Genomic DNA, 24,171 nt, shown 5'->3' with positions numbered 1-24,171 from the left:
TTACGTTCTTACGCTTATTCTCCCAAGTACTAGAAACTGTGATATTTTAATGAATCGACGCTTTTATTTAAAAGGAAATTTTATACTTCTACGCGTATACATTTAAAGCGATTAAAATGTTTTTAAGAAAAATTACAAGTTTGTCGTACAACCACTATTTCCATTTCACGAACGAGATATATTTACACGTTATTGCATTCACGAGCAAATTTGCGTACGTATCTCTGAATACACTGGTTTTGCTTCCCAAGCTTCTCCTAAGCATTTTTATGGTTGTCCTCGTTTGCTCTTCTCTCCAGAAGAAAGCAGTCTCTCCGTCCATTTACTTTCCACATGGTCTTAAAGCTGTTCCTTTAGCGCGACGTTCAAATTAGGACCTTTACGATAAACTGTCCCATTTTTCCTTTAGTACAACACAGTTGTGAACAATATGACGGTAATGTAGCGTTCACGAAAGGTGTCGTCACTAGCAGACAATTTTCCTTTCCGCTCTGATCGCTTCTTTTCTTCCTTTCGTCCGCCTTGCCTTTGAGTTTCTCCATATCTCTCCCTGTTTCTCCTTCCTTTCTTCGTAAATCATTTTATAATAAATATATCGTTTCTTGTTTTCCTTGTCCTTTCAATCTAACAACGCGATAGCGATTTAATCTGTTGACCTGTTGATCTGTTGTTAATTACGCAATTAGATATCAACAAAACTTAAATTTTTATTGTCACAGCGATCGTGATAGTTTACCAGCTGGTAAACTTTTATAAAAATCGTAGTGACGTTGCTTGGTTGTATATCGATTACGATCACGAGTATCATTTGCAACGATCATGACAGTGTACGTTTCACAAATAGTTTAGGAATCGTAAAACTTGGTCGGTCAGGATTACTACTTCCGTTCGCTCGATGTTTTTGGATTTACCGGCATTGCGATATGGTATCTTCAATTCTCTCAAACCTATCAAACTTTTTGGCACTGGCGTCGTCCCAGTTTTCACTGATCCTTTTATTATCCGTGCAGTTCCTCGGTATTAAAGTCGGTTTTCGTAAAACGGCGAAGACGATACCAGACAAGGGAGACGAGGCGTGTGGACAAGTGTGTGGGTGTGTGTGTGTGTACACGAGAATAAGCGACTGTGACGGACAAGTTTGGGTAGACCGACATCCGGTTTAGGCTTATCCTGTTCCAATCTTGTTGTAACAATGTCTAACAAGATGCGTTAGTAATGGTATTAAGGTAATACAATATACATTTTATTAGTATTAAGATGATACCGTTACTAGAATGTTTAGGAAAATTTCTATTTTGACCAACACTACTAATGAAATGAAATACAATTTGTTCCATTGCCTAAATAATACAAATGCATTATTTTAGATAATTGACACTTATATCGCCGCGTATCCCGTGTGTTTTTTGCGTATTTAAATACCTGATAGATATGAGATCATGTTAAATATGTGATAGAATATGAGCTGTGAATATTTAACTTGTTTTATTTCATAAATATTATAGCAATTGTGAAACGTATGCTTGCTCTGACCAACCAACCAAATCGTCGTACAAACAGAAATATTGATTCTCTGGAAAATGAAATTAACATCGTGTTAACGTATTGCTTAATTAAATATTATCTTGGTAGTTACATTTTATTTGAAACACGTGTTATTAAATATTCGTGCATCAAAGCTGAGTTAATGAAAAATGCAGAGGTATGCTTTTAGCATGTAATTTTTTAATTTATATTTCCAACGACGTTTCACGTGATTTTAATCTTCTACATGCATATTACATGTCACAGCGATCGATACTTTCGGAAGAAATTCATTAATTATTGACTCCTTAATCGCATGTTAATTACATACATCGGAACGATCTATTAGTTTAAAGAGAATTTATCATCAAAATGAACTAAGCACGTTCGCGTTGAATTTTAATTAATATTAACTAATTTAATCACTAGTTACGTTACGACTAATCGATTTGTATCATAATGGGTATATTAATGAAACGCGCGTCTTAAAAATAATCTAGAAAATGTTTCAACGATATGAACTGTAATGTTGACCAATGTCGATATTTAAAAAATGATAATAAATTAACGAATGCCAGGAAGTTTTTACACCAGGAAATATTTAGAAAAGAGTAAGAGCATCGGGATAATAGAGACTTGTTGACAATAGGGTCCTCGTGACAATAGACGATAGAATAGAATGGCGAATAGCGATTCGTAGCGACGGAATAGAATGGACAATAGGTGCTCGACAATAGAAGATTCTACATGATGTCTCATACAAACGTAAAGAAATTATCTATAAATAATTATGTATTTCATTTTCGAAGAATCTACAACTTCATTTATCTCTAAGCTTTTATTTCAACCAATTTAATTTCCACGAAAATACTGATCACTTGTAGCTTCTATCGTTGAACAGAATATAAATAAATCTTGACGATAGAAATTCTCAGCAAATCCAGGTTCGTTGTCGATGAAAGATAATTTACAAAATAATTAAAAACATCTACCGTCTATTAATAAATCGCGCGAGCGTGTGATTCGTTGGTAAATAATATAGGAAAAAGAGAGGAAGAAGGAGAGGAAAGAAAAACTAGGAAGTATCGAACATAGTGTAAATAACGTAGCAAAAAGTCATAAAAAAGGGAAACTAGAAAGTATTTAGCGTACGATAAAGCATCTTCTTCTCGTCACTGTTCCACGTGAATGAATGAAATGAAAGCGACAACGCGACCGATGGAGAAACGTAGCTAACGAGCATCGCTTTGTTCAACACAGGTTACCATTTCTGTCCGTGTTGCCTGAGATTTAGTACAGATAAAAAAAAAAGGGGGTATCAAGTAAGAAACGAATGGACCATCGGATCAGAATTTTCTCTCGCGTAGTCGGTATACGCGTAATTGCGACAGAGTGGGGAAAAATATAAAAGAAAGTTTAGCGGATGAAAACTTTCTAGTCATGTGACAACGCACATGGACGTTACCTCGTGAACGAAATCATCGACGATTCGTTATTCCGTGCAGAAATGCATGAAACGACGCTTCGCCTCGCAATTTGTGTCCGTTCTCTTCGATCACAGTGAACGATAGAACTCGAATCGCTCGAAAGTGGCGAAGTGCACACGTGTTTGTACGATCGCCAGCTCCGGCTATGTTATTTTAAATCACGAACTTTATTCGAATAAATATAATAGTGCAACGGGGTAATTGTACAAAGTGGAGTTTCTTAATTTCGAAAATGAATATACTTATACGGGTGAGTATCAATTACATTACGATTTACTATATCGGGTTTCATGGAATATTTATCACGTTGGCACATTGATTAATTTTCTGAATGGAGCTGCAATCACGTATACGAGAGGCACAACGTGCGTAGCTCTATCTTCTTTCCCATTCGTCTCGTAACACATTTTCGGTGTATAATAAAACAGTATTTGGTCGATTCACATCGTCGACGTTTATCATAACGCGTTGTCACGACGCTGTTTCATCGTCCAAATTGATAGAAACGTCAAGGACTATCAATAGGATCGAAATTGTGAAACTGATTGTATGCAGACAACTCGATAACTTGAAACACGGAGACTGTATAATATGATTCGACGTGTGAAATAATTGCATACTGTATCAACGAAGAAGGAATAGCGGATCGTACAGTAATTTCTCGAATAACGTCAGTTAGATCGTAATAACGTAAACGACAAATAACTCAAATTCGAAGTTAGGAACGTCGTTAAATTTTAGCTACTATATATTAATAAATTATGAAAAGAAAAGACTAAAAGTTAATAAAAGTAGTAAGAAGATACGTTTTTATCGATACGTTCGATCATTTTTTGAATCGTATAAAATCAATAATTTGTTGCTTCACTAGCGCTGTTTTCTAGTTGCACTTTTCGCGTTGCTGTTCGAAATTATCGAAATGGGAGACGGTTACAAACTAATCAGGCCGTACAAATACTATCAACGTAGACCATGGTGGCGGCATCGATCGTACACGGATCACAAATCATCCAAGTTCTACCACTCTAAGAGGATATCACCGGAAGACCATTATTCTCGAAGGCCAAGTTATAATAGGTACGGAGTGAGTATCTAATTGTGCGCTACGAAGATCGTATTCTTATGCATTTTTCTTTATTTATGCAGTATTATTTAATAGCGAACTTAGTAGTTCGCTTCGTTCACTTAGGAATTTCATACTCCGATTGCTATTTATTCTGAATTGGGCATTGCACGCATAACGTAAAAAGTAGAATTAAGAAAAATAGATTTAAGATAGAAAATACGTGAGGTATATTCTGAAAATTAAGATCGTCGACGATCGTAGAGTTCATTAAATTTCAATTATTGACAGTTGTATTAATTTTCCGCGTTTTAATGACCACATGCCCAAAAGCATAAACCCAGATGTCAATAAACGACGCATTGTCTGTGCCACTTTACAAAATCCCCGGTTTAATTTGTCGGTTCGACGTCGTAGATTTATCGACTGCGTCACGTGCTGAACAATCACGGCCAGGGAGAGTGGGAAATTTCGATATTTTTGGCATTAAATTTAATTCTAAAATTGCGCAAGCTCGAGTGATTCGACTCGAAACGTCTGGTTTTTTGGTAATTGGATTGAAAGCTAGATCGCAAGCGATTTGTAGAACAGTTCACTAACAGATTTATCGTGGCTCATAATTAAAATTTGCTTCGTTATGAGAGTCGCTAGAGCAATAAACAGACGTTTCAGATATGGCTCTACGAGAGACGATTTCGATGGAGGCGCCGAAAATCATCACCCTTACACCATCGTGATACAATTGCCCAAAGAAGAAGATAAATACGAAGACGATAATTATGAAAAGCGGAAAAGGAATTACGAAAGGATTTCTATACCTGTGTATACTATTGAAAATGATTATATCGAGGATGAGGATGACATTGAATCAAAAGTAGTGAACGTAAATAACAAAAAGATGCAAATAAAGGTAAAAATGCGTATATATGTATTATGTTATGTGTACGAGTTAAATGTTCCATCTAGAAACACGTAGAAAAATGATTTAGTAGTAAAAAGTCATTATGTCAGAAATCAAATAATTTCAACGCGAAAGTATTAAAATATGAATATTGGTAGGTACAGGAATATTAAAATGCGAATTTTAATATAAAAATATCGAAATATAAATTTTAATACGGAGATATTTAAAATTCGAAACATCATGCGTATATGTAAAGTAATAAAAATGAAGCGTACATATACAAAAACTTTGTGAAAAATTTGAAATAAGGTGAAACTAGAATTAAACTATATAATGATAGTATATAATTTTTGTAATAGAATGTGAGGTCGGTGCATACTAGATCATTGTGAAATCATTTGTTACGTTATTACGTGAAACGTAGATTAGAGAATTTTATTCGAAAAATCTCTTGTTAGAAATGAGACAACGATGAACAAGACGAGTGGTAGGTGTTTAATTCGAATCGTGATACGAGAAAAACAGACGTGCTGTAACGTAATTCAAAATTTCAACGTATGCTAGTAATTCTAAAGTATCGCGTAAATGTATCGACATGACGAAAATTTGAATTGGCATTTGCAAGGATATACTCCGCAGGATTATAGCTGTAACTCGAAATTAATCATTTATTTATAGATTTTGTTCTCTTTCGATCGTTATTATATCAGTACGTCCTTTTAATGATTGCAGATGATCAAAGGCGAAAATCCCAAACTGCATATCAAAATATCAAGATCGGACAATGACAAAAATATAGAAATTGTAGATAAAACGAACACCACCGAAGTAAATCTACCATCATTATCAAGAACGTATGCAAATTTAACAACACCTGTGCCACAATCAACGGAATATTGGGCTCCAACGCCTCATTTTGAAGATATTCGACAGAAACGAATTTAGAAATTCTAATTTATATTTAAGACGGTATTTCTATTAAGCTTAAAATTAAATTATTGTTTAATAAAAAATTACTACATCTTTAGCCATTTATTAAGTCAGCTATATATAATAGTGGAACATAGTATTAAAGTCTAAGATTAAGAAATAAATTTGTTTGTTACGTTTACTGTAATTTCTTTTCGGTTGTTTCCCACGCAAGAACGAGACTATAAGCTATACAGCACGAAAAAGCACAGGACAATACGGTATTTTTCGAACAGAGGGAATGAACGAGGAAATAAAAAAAAATATCTGTTCTTTATAGAGGGGCAGATAGAATAAAAACAAATTATTCTTATTTATGAAGTCTATTGCTATCCTACATATATTACTGTTCCAATATTTATCGAGATATTATATCAACTAGGAAAAGACACGCGAAATTTACTTTCAGTCTTTTGTCTAGAATCGTTTATCAGTAAATGATAGACGAAAGAATAAATGCCACCCGAATGGCACGGGTCTGCGGTAGGAGCCTTTAAACAATACGAAATATTGATTTTTGTCCGTGCCACCCTTTTCCAATGCATCGTTTCGGATAAACAGGATCTTTCTGGTTGCTCAATGGAACGTGCATTTAGCAATTAATTAAAAATCCGCTGGTTCCGCAAAAAGTGCACTACAGCAAAAAAAAGGGAACCAAAGAAGAAGAGAATTAGGTGACAATAGCTGTACGATAATTAACGAGCTTACAAAGGGTAACAAGTTTACAAAGCTAAACTTAACATCGTCACTGTCTCTGAATTTTCAGAAATTCCGCGGATCTTCCGGAAGCTGTCATTGTTCGTAAATCTCTAACGCAGAGAAACGTTAATATTATCGCAAATGTCAAATCTATCTTTCGCGCAGGAAGAAATATCGAGGAAGGGTATAAAACCACGATCTGAAAGAGTGAAATGGCTCGGGATGAATATGTATTCATCTGCCGAATGACTCGACCCTCCTCGAAAGTTCTTCTCTTTAGTCCAAGCTTTCACCCTTCGAATAATTCTGCGAAACGAGCGAATGCTCTCTGTTTCGAGGATGGTGAATCTAATACCAGCGATCGAGCACTCGAAAACTCGTGGAATCGTTCTTGAGTGGGCGGGCGATGAAGAAACAGCAAATATTGTGTTTCGAAGCGGAGCCTTCAGCCACGTCCTCGTCTCTTGTTCCGCTTTTCTTCCGGCTCGAGTGCCCTCGCGTTCCCACTTCGTTGTTTCCGTGACTATAGAGAGCGAAAGGGGCCGGAGAATGAAACGATAGGGGCAGAATAAACGTCAGAGTGGGATGAACAAGGGAGATCTCGGGGAAAAATGGAAATATTTCGAGGGTTTGTCCCATTAGAAATTCATTTTACTCGGCCAGTTTCTCAATGTAGTTTTTATTTCTAACATAATAGTCAACGAACATGTCGTAATAATAAATAATTGCAATAATATACAGTGCTGTTGTTGCCATTCGTCATCGTTCGGTCTTTCCTTTCTTCTCGTTTTTTTTTCTTTTTGTCTTTTGTCTTATTCTCGTTCGTTCTTTCCTTTTATTCGCATATTCTCGTCTCGCTTCCAATTATTTTTTGCACGCTGTTCCTGTTCGCTGTTCTACGGATAACGCGAAGCAACGTGGAAAAAGACACTCTTCGGGCTCTCGTTCTCTACGGTAAACGCTACGCTTCGTCGGAAAATACGATTTCGCTTAAACGAATGTCAGGCTTTTGGCAAGACCGCTTTTTGACAAAATCTCGGTTGCGACGTGGTATGGAAGAGATAAAGAGAGGTTAAATTTTACTGAGTTTTGTGCCGGGTATGCGACGTCGAAAGGATGTTGTTTTCCCCCAAGCTTTTAAATTTTACGATAGGTACACATTTTTCGCAAATAATGGAGTAACGATGACAAGAATTTACGTTTTGGTTCGATATAACTTGTGTTTTCATCTTAAGCAAATTTACTTGATCTATTCGTCTTACATTGTGCTGAAAATCCCACGAATCTTTGTGGAAATTATAATATCTCGGATTTCGAATTATATTACGTTTATGTTTAATGTAATATAAAACAATCATTAACATTTTAATCGCAATTTGTCATTATTTAGAGACATTATTCGTTAGCTGAATGGCTGGAATTTATTTCCAATACATTAGAAAATTATCCCTCGTTGCGACAGGTACAGCTGGTGTTTCTTCTCGTAATTAATTGCAACGGTAATAAATAATTCAAATCGAACACGGCACGCTGAACTAGGCCGAATTTTGTAATTCAAAGTGATACATAGATCGGTTGATTTGCGTGAAGAATTAAAGGCTTGAATTTTCTCACGAAACGTTCTGCAAACGGTTCATTTTCGTGCAAAACCTTTCGGCCACTTTTCTTCACGTTCGTTAACTATCGGTTAGCGCCAATCCTTTTAGGAATATTCATTACGAAAACGGAGATAATCGAAAATCGATGAGGATCACCGGTAGGGAAAGTACACAAAGGATGAGCTAACACCTGACACTCGATACGATTATCGATGTCTTTTTGTCGTACTTGATTGCGATTAAAACAACGTTCCTCCCGATTACCGGACCGAGGAAACATTATTCGAGCTGAATTCTTTTCTATTGATCCGGACCATTTTTTCACGCGAAACGAGAACGCTATGATCTCGTCGCTTCGAGTAATCTTTTGTGGCTACTCGAGCGTGGAATCTTTGTATTTTCAGGCAGTAACAGATCGAAATCTACAGAGAAAATGTTCGTGAAAGCCACTGCAAGGAACGGTCCGTTTATTATTCGATAAAATTCCTATTTTTACGAAAGTTCATAGCCTGAAAATTTCTCTTAAATTCCTGCGTCAACTTTTCGAACCCATCAACATCAAAATATCAGGTGAAGGAGAATAAACGTTTGAGAAATTTCCGAAATTCATGCTAAGAGGAAAGAAAATTGGCACATCGAAATTATGACGAAATAAAAAGGGCGTCGTGCCTAGTAACTTAGTGAAATATGTGTAAATTTAGCAAAGGCGAGAAACGGTCAGTGAATCTCTATCGCGTCATTTATAACCATCTGCATCGCTTGAAAACATGCGAATTAAGCTCCATAAACGTACCACATTTTCCCGATATTAAATATTTTGAGAATTCGCCGGAACGTTCGTGCATCGTTGCGCACTTTGAAACAGAGTTACAGGACGCGTCAAAATTCCGCACATTTCAGGCATTAATTACGATTTTCGTGCGTATTGACCGGAAACAGTATTATCGGCTAAACGATTAACGATTCGACACGACACGCGTCCCATGAATCACCAGCTGTCCCCTCTCACCTCCAAATGCATTCTTGTTCACATTATACGAGACATACTGTACAACCGGATCTGCGGATGTTGAAAATATCGAGCGTGGGGTTGAGGAAGAAAAAAATGTTTGGCAAATGCATTCGGTTCAGTCTCCATTCGTATGTAAATAACTCGGCCTAAAATCTAGCCAGACGTTCGCCGCTCAGCTGGTTTCATGCCAATATCGACGAATTCAAGGAACCAGGACACGGAGAACGCGTGTCCGACGCCATGTACCTCGTTACACGATGTTATAATTGCTGTTTTACGTTTCTTCGATGTCCATCGTTTTTCTACGATTTTCAGAATCTTCTAACGTCAGATTTATGCTACCGCTTGCAGATATTCGGACGCTTGATCGATTCGTAATTTATAGTAACGGTACGTACCTAAATGTTACTGAAATAAGTAAGAATATTTGTTAACTGATGATTGAATCAACGGATAAATTATCTCATTTTTATTCATTCGATGGTAACGAAAGAGAAAATTGTATATAAAGGGATTTTCATCTCTAACGTGAATCGTCTGAATAGTCTTGTTAAGAATCAAATGTTTGGATACATTTGAGCGATAGCGTACGTTGTAAAGGTAAAAGGGAACGATTATCTGTTGTACGCATTCTCTGCCTATAAACGATAGATCAAAGCGTAACGTTCTTGGAAATTCGTGGAATCGGAGAGAGATCGTTGTTTCAGAGGAACACGCGTATAATTGGTAGATGGATAATACTGGCGCAGATGAGAATACTCGAAGGTCCTCTGAATTCGTCGAATCAAACAGAACGCTAATTAATTCTCTCTTTTATCATACGCTTCGATTCCTGTTTGGATGATAATAGCGAAACATACGACAAATATGAGGATTTGCAAAGGTGATTCGCATAAAAGAAATTGTAGGTATCGTTGTCGATTAAAATACCTCTCGATAGTGGAAAATTCTACAATGATAAAAATGCTCCGTGACATTTCCGTCATTAACGTTTTTCTTGTTAGCAAAACGAGTAAAATACCGGGGAGATATTATACCGGCAAATGGGACGTTGTAGGTACGTTGAGCGAAAAGTATTAAATTTCATTGTAATTTCATTCAATGTAAAACTGCGTATTTCGAATTCTGAAATGATGTAATTTAACTTATTCATTTTTTATACCGTAAAAAAAGAAAGAAATACGATAAAGTATAATTTAAACTTTTAATCCCCATAAACTAAAAGAATTTCATTAGTAACATTCATTTTTTTATTTCGTGCGATCCTAATTTAACGCAAAAGTTAATAATTTTTTACTAGAAATGAGATATACATGTTATGTATATTAATATTTAATCCGGATGATTTTTATTTCCACTCCCTCTGAAATTCGGCAAACAGAAACAGCGAGAAATAAAACAGAGATATTTTAGAATCTGACGGCTCCGAGCCACGTCTGACTTGTACAATCCGCTACTACTAATACCATCGACGCCGTCTTGCTTTCTGTAGCCAATATTAATTCTTTGACTGGCAATATCCAGTATTTTCAACAAGTCAATCGTCTGTTATAAGGTACTTTGTCTGGAAAGCAGCGACAAGTATCAGCTTAGCGAATTTTAATCGAAATAACGTAACTTGTTGAATGGCTATTAAATACAATTCGGAGGTATTATTTTCTCAGAGCAATAATCTTAAGAAACATAAACGTTTCTTTAGTGAAAGTAAAATATTTTATTCAAATATTAACGGCGTTCTATTGTGAACTAGACATTTACGTAAATTAATCTGAAATTTTAATAAAACTTCATAATATCGAATGATATTCAAACAATTCGATAATGTTTGTTGTGACCTAATTTTAAGTTTAATATGCAAATATCGATAACATGAATTTTTCATTGAAAAATGTAGGGGCTGCTTGTAGCCGTAATATGTTATCAAACAATTTCCCATCAAATTTATTCCTCCGAAAAAGTACAAAGTCGAACAATTCCATATGACGAAACAAAAGCACGTTTCGAACGGAGTAAATAAAATACGATGCCAGACAAAGAATTAACGCTATTATTTAGCAAAATAATCGAAGCCGTGCAATTTCAAACGAGAACAACGCTCAGCGATCTACGTGATGAATATTCGAATATTTGGAGTACTTGGAATATTTTCAGCTATTTGGCCAACGCGTTCGAAAATTCCGAAGAAACGCTGGAACGCCATTAACCACGATACGTAATACTGTCTCTTATGTACAATACGCTATAACGATACTATTTTACAATTCTTCTTACTATACATATATAAAAATATAAGCGCGTCAATATGTAAATATGTTCTATGATCGCTGTGTTTTACACGGCCACGGAGAAATTGGATTTTTTTCGAGAATCTCTACCACTTACGTATTGTCATAGAAACTATATATTACGATACTATGTATGTATTTGATAGCGATAATAATCGATCACGATCGATCGACAACTCGTTAGTTTCTTTACGTGATTAAATATCAAGAATATACGATAGCGATAAAAAGTGTTCGAGAAGCGACTACGATCCAAAGCTCAAAGAGGCCTTTTTTTTCTTTTTAACGACTATCCTAACTTCTTTATATGTGCGTTTGATTATATTCAAGTTCATCGATGATTGTAGTAGCGCAACGTACAAGGTTAATTATTTGTTATAAAAATAGAAAGAATTTGACAGAGAACAAGTTCGAAGTTCCCTTTGTTTATTGATAATTTCGATATTTAGAGATTAGAGTTCAGATATTTTTGGAACGTGTTTTTGTATTCTGTAATCGATATTGCATGACTTACCTGGTCGAACTTCGGTCCTTTTCCAAAAATTGCTGCGACAGATTATCGTATATATATAAATAATTAGTTGGTGCGTTGTTTGCTGCGAAGCGAGTTCTTGCGGTGACTTTAATAAAATTCTACGTCGCACTGTAAATAATGTTTAATTTTGCTAACAAGATATATTAATCGCAAATTATATTTTATATAACATGGCTAACTGGTGTTTCTTGTCAAAAATACGGCGAATGAAAATAGACGAAACATTGATATTGTTAACGTTATTCGAAGCTGGTAGTAAATCTAGAGAGATAAATACCATTTCACGATAGCTTAAAACAGGTACATTTTCATTCATAACGAGTAAACGTGATTTCGTTCATGTTATTTACAGTTATTAAAAAAATATTATCGTTCGTGTCATTTTGAGAAATAACTAGCAATAAAAGGAAATTTTGTAATCGTCAATCCTTATGCTTTCGCAAGTTTGGGATTATCTATTATCTTAAATTTCGTTGTATCGCGAATTTATTAATATCCTAATGGCATTGTCAAAGTTCGTTTTTAAAAGCATATATGAACTTTTTTAAATATAGCATAATTACCAGCCTTTACAAATATGTTTTCGAATGGCATTTTAATTTTAACTTAGATTTAAATCCCCGTGTAACGATTATTAGTATGCTAAATTTAATGCGAACGCCTCGCTAAATTAAATATCCTAAAACTAAGGAAAATTGTCGTAAAAAAGGAAAATAGATACCGATATAATTAATAATAATTCACACGCTTTGGCTAATGAGAATTTTTATATCTTTTTCTTCATAAATTTCATTCGTCGTCTTACCCTGATTTCTAATAATTTCGTTGAAATATTTCAAACATGATGTGTAATCCCAAACTCGCTTCTGGCCGATCCGATATCTCTCTAAATTTACACTATCGATAATATATTCACAATTTCTACGGCAGTGACTATCAACTGCGACATATGTTCCACGTTCAAACACATCGTTCGCTTTACAACATCGGTCTATCAGCCACGATATATTTTCCAACGAACGTAGCCCAAGAACAACGACTGCTACACGCGTTACGATTCTCGATGCAACAAGACACGTTTACAACAAACGTAACGGGTTGCTCGATCGTCGTTACATCAAACACACGCACCTGCTTTCGGTTGCCTGTGCCAACACGACCGTCACTACTTTTTCTCACATCACACGTGCGTTCTTCGTTTCACTTCCGTTTTCATTCATCTCTCTCTTCCTTCTATTTTCGTTCGTCTCATTTCCTATCCCACGTTCTTTTCTATTTTCTATTTTTTTAAATCGTTCGTTTAAATTGTTTGTGCGTCTTATTGGATCTTCTACGGCCTCGCTCTCACACGCGGGGATTATATAAACATAGAAACATACAAACACACATTGTTTTATTTTCTTCAAATTTTTATTATTTTGTTTTAATATTCGTCCCTTTCCCTCTACTACACGTGCTCTATTTTATATCTGTTTTTACTTTATATTTTATCTTTTTGCATTCTCGCGCGACGCGTACGTTATAACTTTTAATCTTAGGTTCGCCTTAAACCATAACTTTGCTCTGTTAACCCTCTCGATAATCAACTACGATTTTACTTTACTTTTATTTTATTTTATCTTTTTTTTTTGCTTTATTTTCGAAGCACTTTATTGCAGGTTTTTTCTTCATTTTAACGAAGCACTTATTGCGTTACGTCTGGAGATTACGCTCGTTCTCTTTTCTTCATTCCATCCTTTTGCACGAACTCTTGTTGTTCTTTCTTCTTCTTTTAATTCGTTCTTTCCTTTTTCTTTCATTCAACTTGTTTCTCGTTATTGCGTTGCTACTGTTGATGGCGTTACCGTTGTTTCTTCCCTTTCGCCGGCTTCTCTGTGCACGTTCGATTACCTTTTTCGATCATCCCAGGAGCGGCCATAATCTCTGTTCGTCTGTAATTCGAAATTCTGCGTTGTGTATCGCATTTTTCCTGTTTTTTTTTTTTTTCATTTCTCGGTTTCCATTTCTTATCCGATCTTGTCTACAGTTGGCGTCCTCGAGAGATCGATATCGTAGTTGAGACGCGTCAGCCAATCTGTGGTAGAACGAGTGGCCGAGCCGATCGCTCGTCCAAAGGAAATTAATTGCTTCTTTTTCAACGGGAAACTAAATGAAGTCGCTTTGGAAATTCAATGGTTCGTTCGATTCCATTGCCTGCCTAACCATGTGAAATTCGATTTCGCGAGAAAGAAAAAGCTTGACTGCTTAATGAAACGAATTATTCAATCGAGACTGTTGCGCTAAACGACTTGAGAGAAAGAAAGACTCGTAAGCCGTTATTGCATCGTAAGACGAGAGCGAATGCCCCAGTCCATATTTATACGATATTTTCTAGCAATTTTAGCAAACACGTGGAAACGATGAATTATTAAAAATTCCACTTCAACCGGGAAACCACTGGCAATCGCGAGACGTCTAAACTTACCGACCTCGAGGACTCCCGGTTAATCCTGCGCTTGTTAACTCGTTCCGCAACGAGTTTCTGTACTGTGTATTTATTCGGCATCCTCTGAAAGACTTAATAATTATATCCATTATAATCACAGTCGATGTAAGGGTGTACACAGCTGCGACGCTCGTCACAAGTATACAATTATAATCTATTTTTCATTTTTAAATCATCTTTAGATGGTTCCGTAGGAATTTCTGCGTGTTCGCTGTCGGCGATCCTTTTCGAGCGAAAACTAGCAAACGCGTGGAATTTCCCCGGGTGCCCTTCCACAATGATCATAACGTGGAACATCACTCGTGCGTGAACGAACGTTGAAATGGATTCCGTTTGCGAGCGGAAGGAGGAAAAGAAGAAGCGTTTGAACAGCGGCCGCGAATTCGTCGCGAAAATTGAACGCGTGCGTGGTCATAAAAGTTTAGGTGGAGGACTATAGAAACCGTTGGACGATCGCGGAACAGCTACTTGCTTGGTTTTCTGTGCGAATGTAAAGCACAAACTCGATCTTCTCAATTTCTCCCTTCCACTTCGTCATCCATCCTTTTCAGACTCGATCGAAGGATTCGATGTTTCAACGAGCGTGTAATTCGAGTTACCAAGCAGCCTATCCTTCCTTCGATCTCTCTCTCGCCTTTCATCACCTGCCCACGAAACTTTTCTCTTCGTCCCAGTTTTCCAGCACGCTTTTTGGTCAAGTCTTTCGTAACTTCCTGACGAACCTTCGCTTCCACCGACGTTAACTTCCTCTTTTTTTCGAACACCGTTTCCTCGATGTAGGAGAAGAAGAAGAAGAAGAATCAGGAGAAGAAGAAGAAGAAGAAGAAGAAGAAGAAGTAGCGGAAGAATTAGCAGAGGAAGAAGTGGAAGGAGAACAGACGCGTTTCGCGACACCGGCCACTCGTGTGTCGAGGAACACCATGCAAACTCCTTTCACCACGATCAATAGCGAACACACGGCTTAGGTTTTGCTTAGGTATTTTATTGTGCACGTGTTACGTGGCTCTGCGTGTATCAGTTACGTGTAAGGCGTAGCACTTGCGGGATATGAACATGGTCAGACCGTCGCGCGTCTTCGTCGATTACAGTACTCGACGAGTGGAACACGCGTTCGTTTCGAAGTTCGCGGTTCGTGTAAACGAAGTTCCGCGAATGTTCACAGAGCATCGACGCGCGCACACATACATACACACATTTGCACATATATGCATACAGACACGCGCGCGCATACACATACACACAGATAGATGCACAAACTGCGCTCGAGCGTTCATTGTCGTCCGTGTCTGTCTGTCTGGATCCGCGTCACGCGACCATGCGGCCACACGACACTCTGGCGGCTGCTGCTGGATAGGCCGTGCTATGTTAGTAGCCGGACGACGGCGGCGACGTGCTTCACAGAACGAACCGTGATAGATGGTTCGCGTTTATGAGATCTCGACGGGGCTAGGCGGAACGCTGAGGCGATAGCGACAGAAGTGGTACGCTTGCAGGGCCCTCCCCGTCGAGCGACCGTCATACGGGCGTCTCGAAAGTTACCTGAAATAATTCAGAAAAGAGAACGATCAGGGAATGTGTGGCTGCTACGGGAGAAAAATGGCTGGTCAGTTCGTGTATGACGTCGTACTGTGACGTCGAGCTGGCTTGCGACTTGGCACGGGTGTCAACGTTTGAATTCGTTCGAGTAAAAGACAACTACGAGAGTTAGCTGAAATAAAGTTTCTGAAAATCAAAGAAATCAAACGAAAAAACTTGAACAATGTAGAATTGAAATTAAGTATTCAGCTAGAATTACGTTGTATGTAAATCGTCTTTAAAAAGAAAGTAAATAGTTTGAAGTTTGGTTCAGTTTTGGCTTCTTGTTATAATACTTTCTTGCTTCCGTCGCGAATGAAACGCGTAACGATTGTAAGGTTACGAAAACATAATTTGCATATGAATATTACGAAAATCTGCAACCTATCAAATGCGATTGACGATAAGAAAATCTGCATTCGTTGCAATAAGTGAAATTTAAGTGGCCTCTGCAGTAACAGCTACAAATTAAGCGTTTCATTCCGCGACAGATCCGTACACTAACGACCTAAATGCCTCTGCAATTAGATTTGCATAACATAGCTGTTAAGTGTTTCGGAATATGTGTAGTGCGCCGTAAAGCGGTTATCCAAGTGCATCAAATTAGAAATTGCGTTGCGTTCGATTACATTATTATTTAGAGACCATTGAAGCGTGTACCAAGTTCATTACATTCTTGAATTAATCGGAGATCTGAAATTTCTAGGATTTTACGATACTGACAGAAAACTTTCCATTATTTCCGAGAACTGAGACTGCAAATTCTTAGCAGCGTAGCCTAGACCTTAAAACGCTTTTCAACCCAAAAGGCATTAAGGCCTACTAGTTACTGAACACGTGCCTCGTAAGACTAAAAGGCGTGTTACCGAGGAGGCGTACGAAAAGGTCAAAGATAGAAGCCAAAGGAGCTTGGTAGCATTATCGTGATTATCCGAAAATAGCCAAGGAAATTTGTCATTTCTAGATGATAAGTACGTTTTTATAGCGATACTGTAATACGAAAGTCGTGCCTAATACATCTCTTTATAATTGTCTCGTTGAAAAATAACTCAGTGCCAGCACATAAAATACAGATCTACGTTTAAATTTGTAACTAATTTTCTTAAATTGCGTCGATTTCTATTTTCGCTGCTTTTCGTCTCTTCTTTCATCAATCTTGCGAATGATGGTTCGCTCACGCGACAACTACTTTCACACCTGTCAATGTGAATTAGCCAGACTAATTAAAAGACCTGGTTGACGTTGAAACGAGGCACGACAACGACGCGAATTAGCCGCGAGGTTTTCTTAAAAATTGCACCGCTCGGTTTCAGGCTTCTTGTACTGCTTAATGCATCGTACGAGACATGTTAAGAACGCGAGCCACTGAAATATTCACGCGTCACACGCGATGCTGTCATTCTTAACATTTGTACTAACACGCGACAATCTCTGTTCCCTTATTAATCTTTTTCATCGTTCGCATTGTTATCACGGGACAAATTTCCTCGGCTATCAACCATTCTGTGACATTTCATTGACGAAACATTCCAACTTTCGCGGGGCAAAAGCCGTGTAATTCATGAAAAACCGATAAGGGAACCGTGTGGGCATTTTATTAGGTCAGAAAAGGTCAGCGTTGCGATCATGCATCGTTTCGTTGCAAATGTTTTTGGGGTGATACGAAAATAAAAGGATATAACAAAGGAGAATTTGTCTTCTTTTCTGTGTGCTGTTCGAATGATAGATACAGTAAATGAATAAAATTATAGACGATGGTGCATTTTAGTTTACTTAGAGGAAGCACGTCCCTGTTTCTACCGAGAAGATTATCTTAATCTCGTTATCATACGAATATTTCATCTAACAAGGTTGATGTGCGTGCAACGAATCGGACATGCAATTTTCTTGCATAACTTTTGCCTGGATAGCCAATTGGATTTACGGTTAACGCGACTACTTCTAAGTATCCTATTTACGTGAATCTAAGCGCGGCAACGAGCCTCAGTGTAATTACGTAAGCATTATTCCGCGTTATTCAAACTTCTCTTGTCCCCCTTTGTATCGTGCAAACCAACCGAGAGGAGAACGATGATGAATGGTGACTCTGAATCGCGCTCGTTGCTACAAAACGATTACGCCGCTCACAAACATAATGTTATCGTGCACGGCTGAGAAACTTTCATGAATCTACCATGAGCGATTCTTGAATTACTTTATTTGCAGTGGTGATTAGTGAAGTGGTTCGTTTGAAAACGACTCCTTTGTAAATTGTATAATCTTCTCGAATCGTCACCTCTGAATTTGAAATTAAGATGCATTAAATAATCGATGCACACGACCGATTATAAATGAAGATTTTTCGTCGTTGCTGCCTGTTGCCTGTTTCCGAGTTTCGCATCGCGTTCAACAACGTTTCAAAAACGAGCGAGCTATCGTAACTACATCGAAGATTCTACGGAAAATGGTAGAAAATTAATTCACAAAATCCAGTTGAAACGGAAAGGAAGCATTCGACGGAAAAATATTCCGGGTGAAACGGTCGATTAGCCAAATTCGCCCTGTTTGAAACGAGGTAAACGAGAATAAAAAGAGAACGAGACGCGCATCCGACGTTGCACCATTTGTTCGTGCGAAGGAAGCTAGTTTTCTGACACTCGTGACTTGAAGTGTTCTCTCTTTTAGTCTTTTATTTTTACGAGACAGCTGCTCCATTCACAAGTGGACAACAGTCGGGTTTCTGTTCATTTTGTTACCTTTTTTTTTTTGTGCGCGGCTTAAGAATAAAGTCATCTAGCCTGGGGCGCTGCTGAAACGAAGCCGATGCTAACTTAATATCGGTTCACTTTTCTGGCTCGAGTACGCGCGGTAATTGAGTTTTTCTGTAGCGATATATTCGTCGAGCTTTTTGTCCCGATTCCCGCCTGGCGATTTATATCGTGGACGCAGATACTTCTGGGTTTCCACGTTCCAGTTGAAGACGAACGGGCTACGCTCGCCCGTGTTCGCGAATGGACACTTAATCATTCGCAAAGTGAAATGGAACAAACGACCGAAAGTCGCATCGACTGCAGAAGTCTGGTTGTATAGCCGCGTGAAACCAGATAAACTGAAGCTATCGATAAAAACGCGTACAGGTTGCTGAATAATAGTGTCATGAAAGTTTCTGTGAAGTCGCTGCGCTACGTTAGAATCACTGAACGTAGTTTTCAGTGACAACGAAGACTAGTGGAGGTGGATCAAGTTGGAAGACTGAGAGATGATTAGAGATATTGTTACAAATTTAAGTATAACGTAACGTTTTTGTAGATAACGTTAGAATTCGAGCAAATCTTGACTTGTTTTTTTAAAACGTACTATGAACGTCAGAAATTAATTTGCTCTAATTTAGTGAAATTCTACGATGCTTCTAATCGATCTATGGAATCAACCGTGTGCCATATCGTCTGATCAATTCGGAGCAATTCCACTATCGCTGTGTTAATAGCGTTGCATTTCCCAACCAATTCTCTACAACGATCCAATCACCAATACTTTAATTATGAACACTATCGAATGAAATTTCTATGTTTTGTCCATATTTCAAAGGAAGGTAATTGAAAATGTTTCAGCAGATTGTCAAATTTACGTTTCGCGATCAATTTTCTGCCGAGTAGAAACTTTTCTATGGGTTTAAATGGAAACACATGAACGTGCCTGAAAATAATAAGAGAATTGATCAAACATTCCCAAATTACCGTGTAACGTCGATATTGAAAAAATTCAGCGACAACGTTTTAAACCTAGCGAAACGAAAAACGAAATAATCCCACTTCCACGCACATCGTATCAAACGAAACAGCCCGCGTTCGACGTTAGAGACTCGAACGCAAAAAATGCAACATTATCCGGTACAATCTTGCACTCGCAAGTAATGGCCACTGGCGACGCTCTAAACATGCCATTTCGAAGAGAAAGGCGGTGGTAATTCGGCGTGAGTGCTCGCTATACAACTACTACTCACCTCTCTCGTCCCCTTTTTCGAGCGTTTCCTCTCGAGCTTCGGTGTCTGAGGTAGCAGGGTGTAATCGCCGCTCGTGCCACCGCTACGCTGCCGCGTCAACGGCTGATGCGACAGAAAGGGTGCCCGTGGCGGTGGCGAAAACTGAACACCCTGCGGCAGTAACGTGTACCCGAGGCTTTGACCCTGGGTGAACGGCGAATTCGGCGGGAAGTGATTTGCCACCACGGGCGCCCAGTATTGGTGCGAGTACCGGGATGGCGAACTCCCTGTGGACAATTCATTTCGATCCTTGTCACCACTCCCAATGTGTCAGTCGACTAATTGCTATTTCATATTGATCGACCGAATGACTGTGTGTTCAACGAAAATCAGTCACTGTCTACGAGATTCGACAGTCGGGGAGTGAATATGTGGATCGTTCGATGATCTGGATTCACCGAGAGCATAATTGGGAATGGTGATCGTGCAGTTCTATTTCGAGAAACGTGTTTTTCTGCGGCCGATTAGATGACGGTGGTTTCACTTTGGGAAATGAAGCTTGAATTAATCCTTTCAGCGCCGGGATGCTCGATGGCGCGCGTTTGTTACACGTCGATTAAGATGAAGTATAGCTGGATCGAATAATATTTCACTTCGCTTCGATGATCATGCAAAACCATACTTTTCCTATTATCGTTTAACGTAACGCGAAACGCGTGAAATCATCGAATCTACCGTAACGAAACTGAAAAATCTACCTGATAAACAAATTTCCAATACTTCCGACGATATTCTCACATTTGCCAAACGACAAACTTCCCATCCGGTAATTAACGTGCTCTGTCTTCAGATATCGTATCCCCTCTTTAACAAACGATTGGATAGAAAAGGAGGAACGAAGAAACTTACTGTCGCTACGCGGATTACTGTGCCTCCTCTGTGCCTTCCACGTCGTGGATCGTACTCTTCCGGCAGTTTCAGTGTTTACAGCGTCGACGCTAAGACTTCTCGCGACGCCCCTGTAAGGATTCGACGTGGTTGTCTCACTGGCCGCGGCGACACCAGCGAGCTGCTCGTTAAGGGCGTACAACTTGGACGTAATGTCCTTACCGATGAGGGTGTTGAGGACGACCTTGAGCAGGGGCCTATGCCTGAGTACCCTGAGCAACTTCAGCCTGGTCCAACAGATGTACGTGCTAGACTCCTCCGCTCGAATCGTCACTTGGAAGACGTCGTCGATGTTCTCGTGCATGGCCTCCCATTCCGGCGAATCGACGAACTGATAAGCTTTGATGTAATGCAAGTGTGTTCCGTCGCAGGTCACCTTCAACCTGAACTCCACAGAACCATTCGTTAAACACTCTGACGTTTCGACGTTTCTTCGAAAGCTAGTGTTACTATATGAAGCTAGAGGCTGTTTTGTATAAACAAGATACGGAAGAATACGAGATGGGAAACGCAAACTTCCGGACGCGAACCACTTCCGGAGGGTGACAGAATTCGACAAGATTTCACCGAGGGGCGAAGAGAGAATAGTCCGCGTAATTTTGCTTCTGGAAGATCAAACACCGGTAAAGGGGCGTTATCTATTGACTCGATTTTATCTTTCGATAAATTCTGAATATATGATCGAGAGCAGAGATACAGCGAGGTTATAAAATTGTAAAATTTACATGTTTCAAAAACCAAAGCAATAAATTGACACGTGTAGAGAGAGATAGGGAGCTGGAGACTAATTTGGAGTTGTTTCTTCCTTCGTGTATACATTCGTATACATACAGTTTCCAAACACTCTCGCCAATCACTGTATTTTACAGACACGATCGCGCAATACTCACTTGCCACGTAACAGTATCGATAGTCGTTCGTCGGCGGGTGTGACGCCTTCTGTCGCATACGTCTGACCGGAGTCCAGCTTTAGTATCCTTGCCTCCTTGGCCAGCTCCTGGAAGTGTTTCTTGCTGACCTTGTACGGCTTAAAGAGTTTCAGATAGAGCTCAGCCAGCTCGGGGCTGAGCGCGGGAGGCAGAAATCGACAGGCTAGTATAAGCGAATGGATTCCGTTCAGAAGGCCGAGAGCCAGACACCATAGCATCGCGTCCAGGGCGCATATGGTAATTCCAGCCCAGAGAGCGGCCAGCATGAAGCCAGCCGTGAGAAGGGTGCGCAGTGCCAGTACTGAGGCCTTGAAAGAACGCGGCACCAGGAACGCCGCTGCGAAGAACAGATTCGCCGCCTGGCAAAAGGCAAATCGAAACAGTTTCCCCGTGAGAATCCATCAGCCGGCAAGATTGCCTCGTCTCGCTCAGAGAAAATTCAAGTGACCGTCTGGAGACCACCCTAGTTGAACGGAATCTATTGTCAAGATGGAAGCTACGATTTTTCGCGTTCTTTTTTCCTCAAACTGTTGAAGACTTGTTCCATGGCTGTTTTTTTAACGAAAAAGACTCATGTACGGAATAATGTACGGGGTTGTAATCACGAAAGGATAGTAGTTTGTACGTCTTTCTTAATTTGCTTTTCCTTTTGTTGCTTTCGTAATTAGTTAAACGCTATAAGAGATTTTTAAAACGTACAGCGAATGAAAAATTATGAACTTGCAATTTTTCTTATATTCTGACAGACGCCGATGAAAGCTTGAAAAATATCGCTATAGTTTCCAAAACTCGTCCAGTTGATAAATAGTTCTCGTTGCTCGATTCGTTTTCACGTATCGTTTAAATGCATTGGTCGTTAAATAAAGTGGCGATAAAGATGGTGATGGTGTTATCGATCAGCAACGGATAAACGAGTACTAGTTTAAATTTATCTAAAGTTCCCATTTTCGTTATCACTGTGTGATACATGATTGATCAGATAATTTACTTAGATTGTCATTATTTCTTTCAACGATTGCCTTAAAGTCAATTTTTATTAGAATATAGTACGAATAGAATATCGATCTATCGGATCTATGGCTCAATTCCCGTAAACTTAATCTATGCTACGTTTATAAGAAAGCAGAAGAGAGTTTACTTGGAAGAGTTTGTGTTGCGCTGCCTCCCATTCGTCGCAGTAGCCTGCTCCCGATGGCAGTACAGTGGTATTTAACCTCTCAGTCACGTTACTGGCCTCGGTGCTATTCCATACGTCGACCCAGAGTTCCGTGTAATTCAAATCCTCCAATGAGTAGCCACCTAGGCTGGGAAGGCCGCTGTAATTGAAGGTATAGCCCTCGGTGGAGTAGCTTGTCGATGTCGGGCTGGTGAACGGGGTCGTCGTGGTGGACGACAAAAGGCTGCTCGCAGGCGAGGGAGCATCAGTCGTATTCGCCATTTTTCGTCGCGAGCGCGTGGTACGGGCCATCACCTTTTTCCACTGAAATGGCCAAATTATAGTATCATCGGTTTATTGAGATATCTGCTTCCGAAAGATATATTGGATGGTAAAAGAAAGATTACATTCTTGAGGCGAATCCTTATTTTTCAATTTAGTGTCGTGTTAATATCGATGAACAATATGAACAATGGTATATATAATGATATATAAGACGAATGAGATAATAATATAATAGTAAGATATTCAAGCACAGAGTGAAAGATATGGAAAGAAAAAGTTTAATAATTTTAAAACCGGTATTAAAATTCTCGAATGTTAATATTATCATAGTAGAATTTTAAAACACTGAATTAGTGGAAAACTATTGTTAAATGTAAAAGCATTGTCTTCTCTTACTATAATTTGACTCGAACTTACTTTGAAGCTTTAACAATGATCAATTAATCGAAATACATATAGATCTTTTTTTACTGGTACGTTTTTATGTTGAACAGGAGAAAGTTCGGCTTTTTTTCGATTAGATCATTTCGGCTGATTAGATCAGTATGCTCATCAGAGAGGATAACAGTTAACCGAAGCCCTTTTTGAACGAACCCCTATAAATCAAGGCAATCAATCATACCTTGATGAATAAAATATGATGTAGAAGCAGAAGTGCCCGAAAACGTCAAGCAGGCTCTACTTCTGATGAATTTTTCTTATACCTTCTCAGGAAATTATACTTAAAAGTGGAAGGAGAAATGATGGGAGATATAT

The 24,171-nt window shown here is 38.7% G+C and overlaps 2 protein-coding genes across 5 annotated transcripts in view; one reads left to right on the top strand and one right to left on the bottom strand.

Annotated features, from left to right (window-relative positions):
* Positions 1–104: 104 nt before the first annotated feature.
* Positions 105–6,161, top strand: LOC100648652. Its single transcript, XM_048410711.1, has 3 exons — positions 105–4,088; positions 4,738–4,984; positions 5,711–6,161. Exons 1-3 carry the CDS (start codon positions 3,931–3,933, stop codon positions 5,921–5,923), a joined length of 618 nt encoding a protein of 205 aa, XP_048266668.1. The 5' UTR covers positions 105–3,930; the 3' UTR covers positions 5,924–6,161.
* A 1,145-nt stretch (positions 6,162–7,306) lies between these two features.
* Positions 7,307–24,171, bottom strand: part of LOC100651848 (blood vessel epicardial substance) — a 66,251-nt gene continuing 49,386 nt past the window's right edge. For 3 of the 4 annotated variants that reach the window (XM_048411213.1, XM_003399638.4, XM_048411214.1), the window contains exons 3-7: positions 23,113–23,454; positions 21,936–22,333; positions 21,007–21,428; positions 20,119–20,384; positions 7,307–16,100 (exon numbers count right to left, since the gene is read on the bottom strand). In XM_048411213.1, coding sequence (XP_048267170.1) covers positions 16,077–16,100; positions 20,119–20,384; positions 21,007–21,428; positions 21,936–22,333; positions 23,113–23,442 — 1,440 coding nt within the window. In that variant the 5' untranslated portion in view covers positions 23,443–23,454 and the 3' untranslated portion in view covers positions 7,307–16,076. The remainder of the gene's footprint in view (positions 16,101–20,118; positions 20,385–21,006; positions 21,429–21,935; positions 22,334–23,112; positions 23,455–24,171) is intronic. The other variant, XM_048411215.1, reaches the window with a different exon arrangement.

Source organism: Bombus terrestris, chromosome 12 (genome assembly GCF_910591885.1).
Source record: "Bombus terrestris chromosome 12, iyBomTerr1.2, whole genome shotgun sequence".
Taxonomy (NCBI): Eukaryota; Metazoa; Arthropoda; class Insecta; order Hymenoptera; family Apidae; genus Bombus; species Bombus terrestris.
Note: the sequence above shows the minus strand (reverse complement) of the source record. Positions and strands in the feature narration are given on the sequence as shown.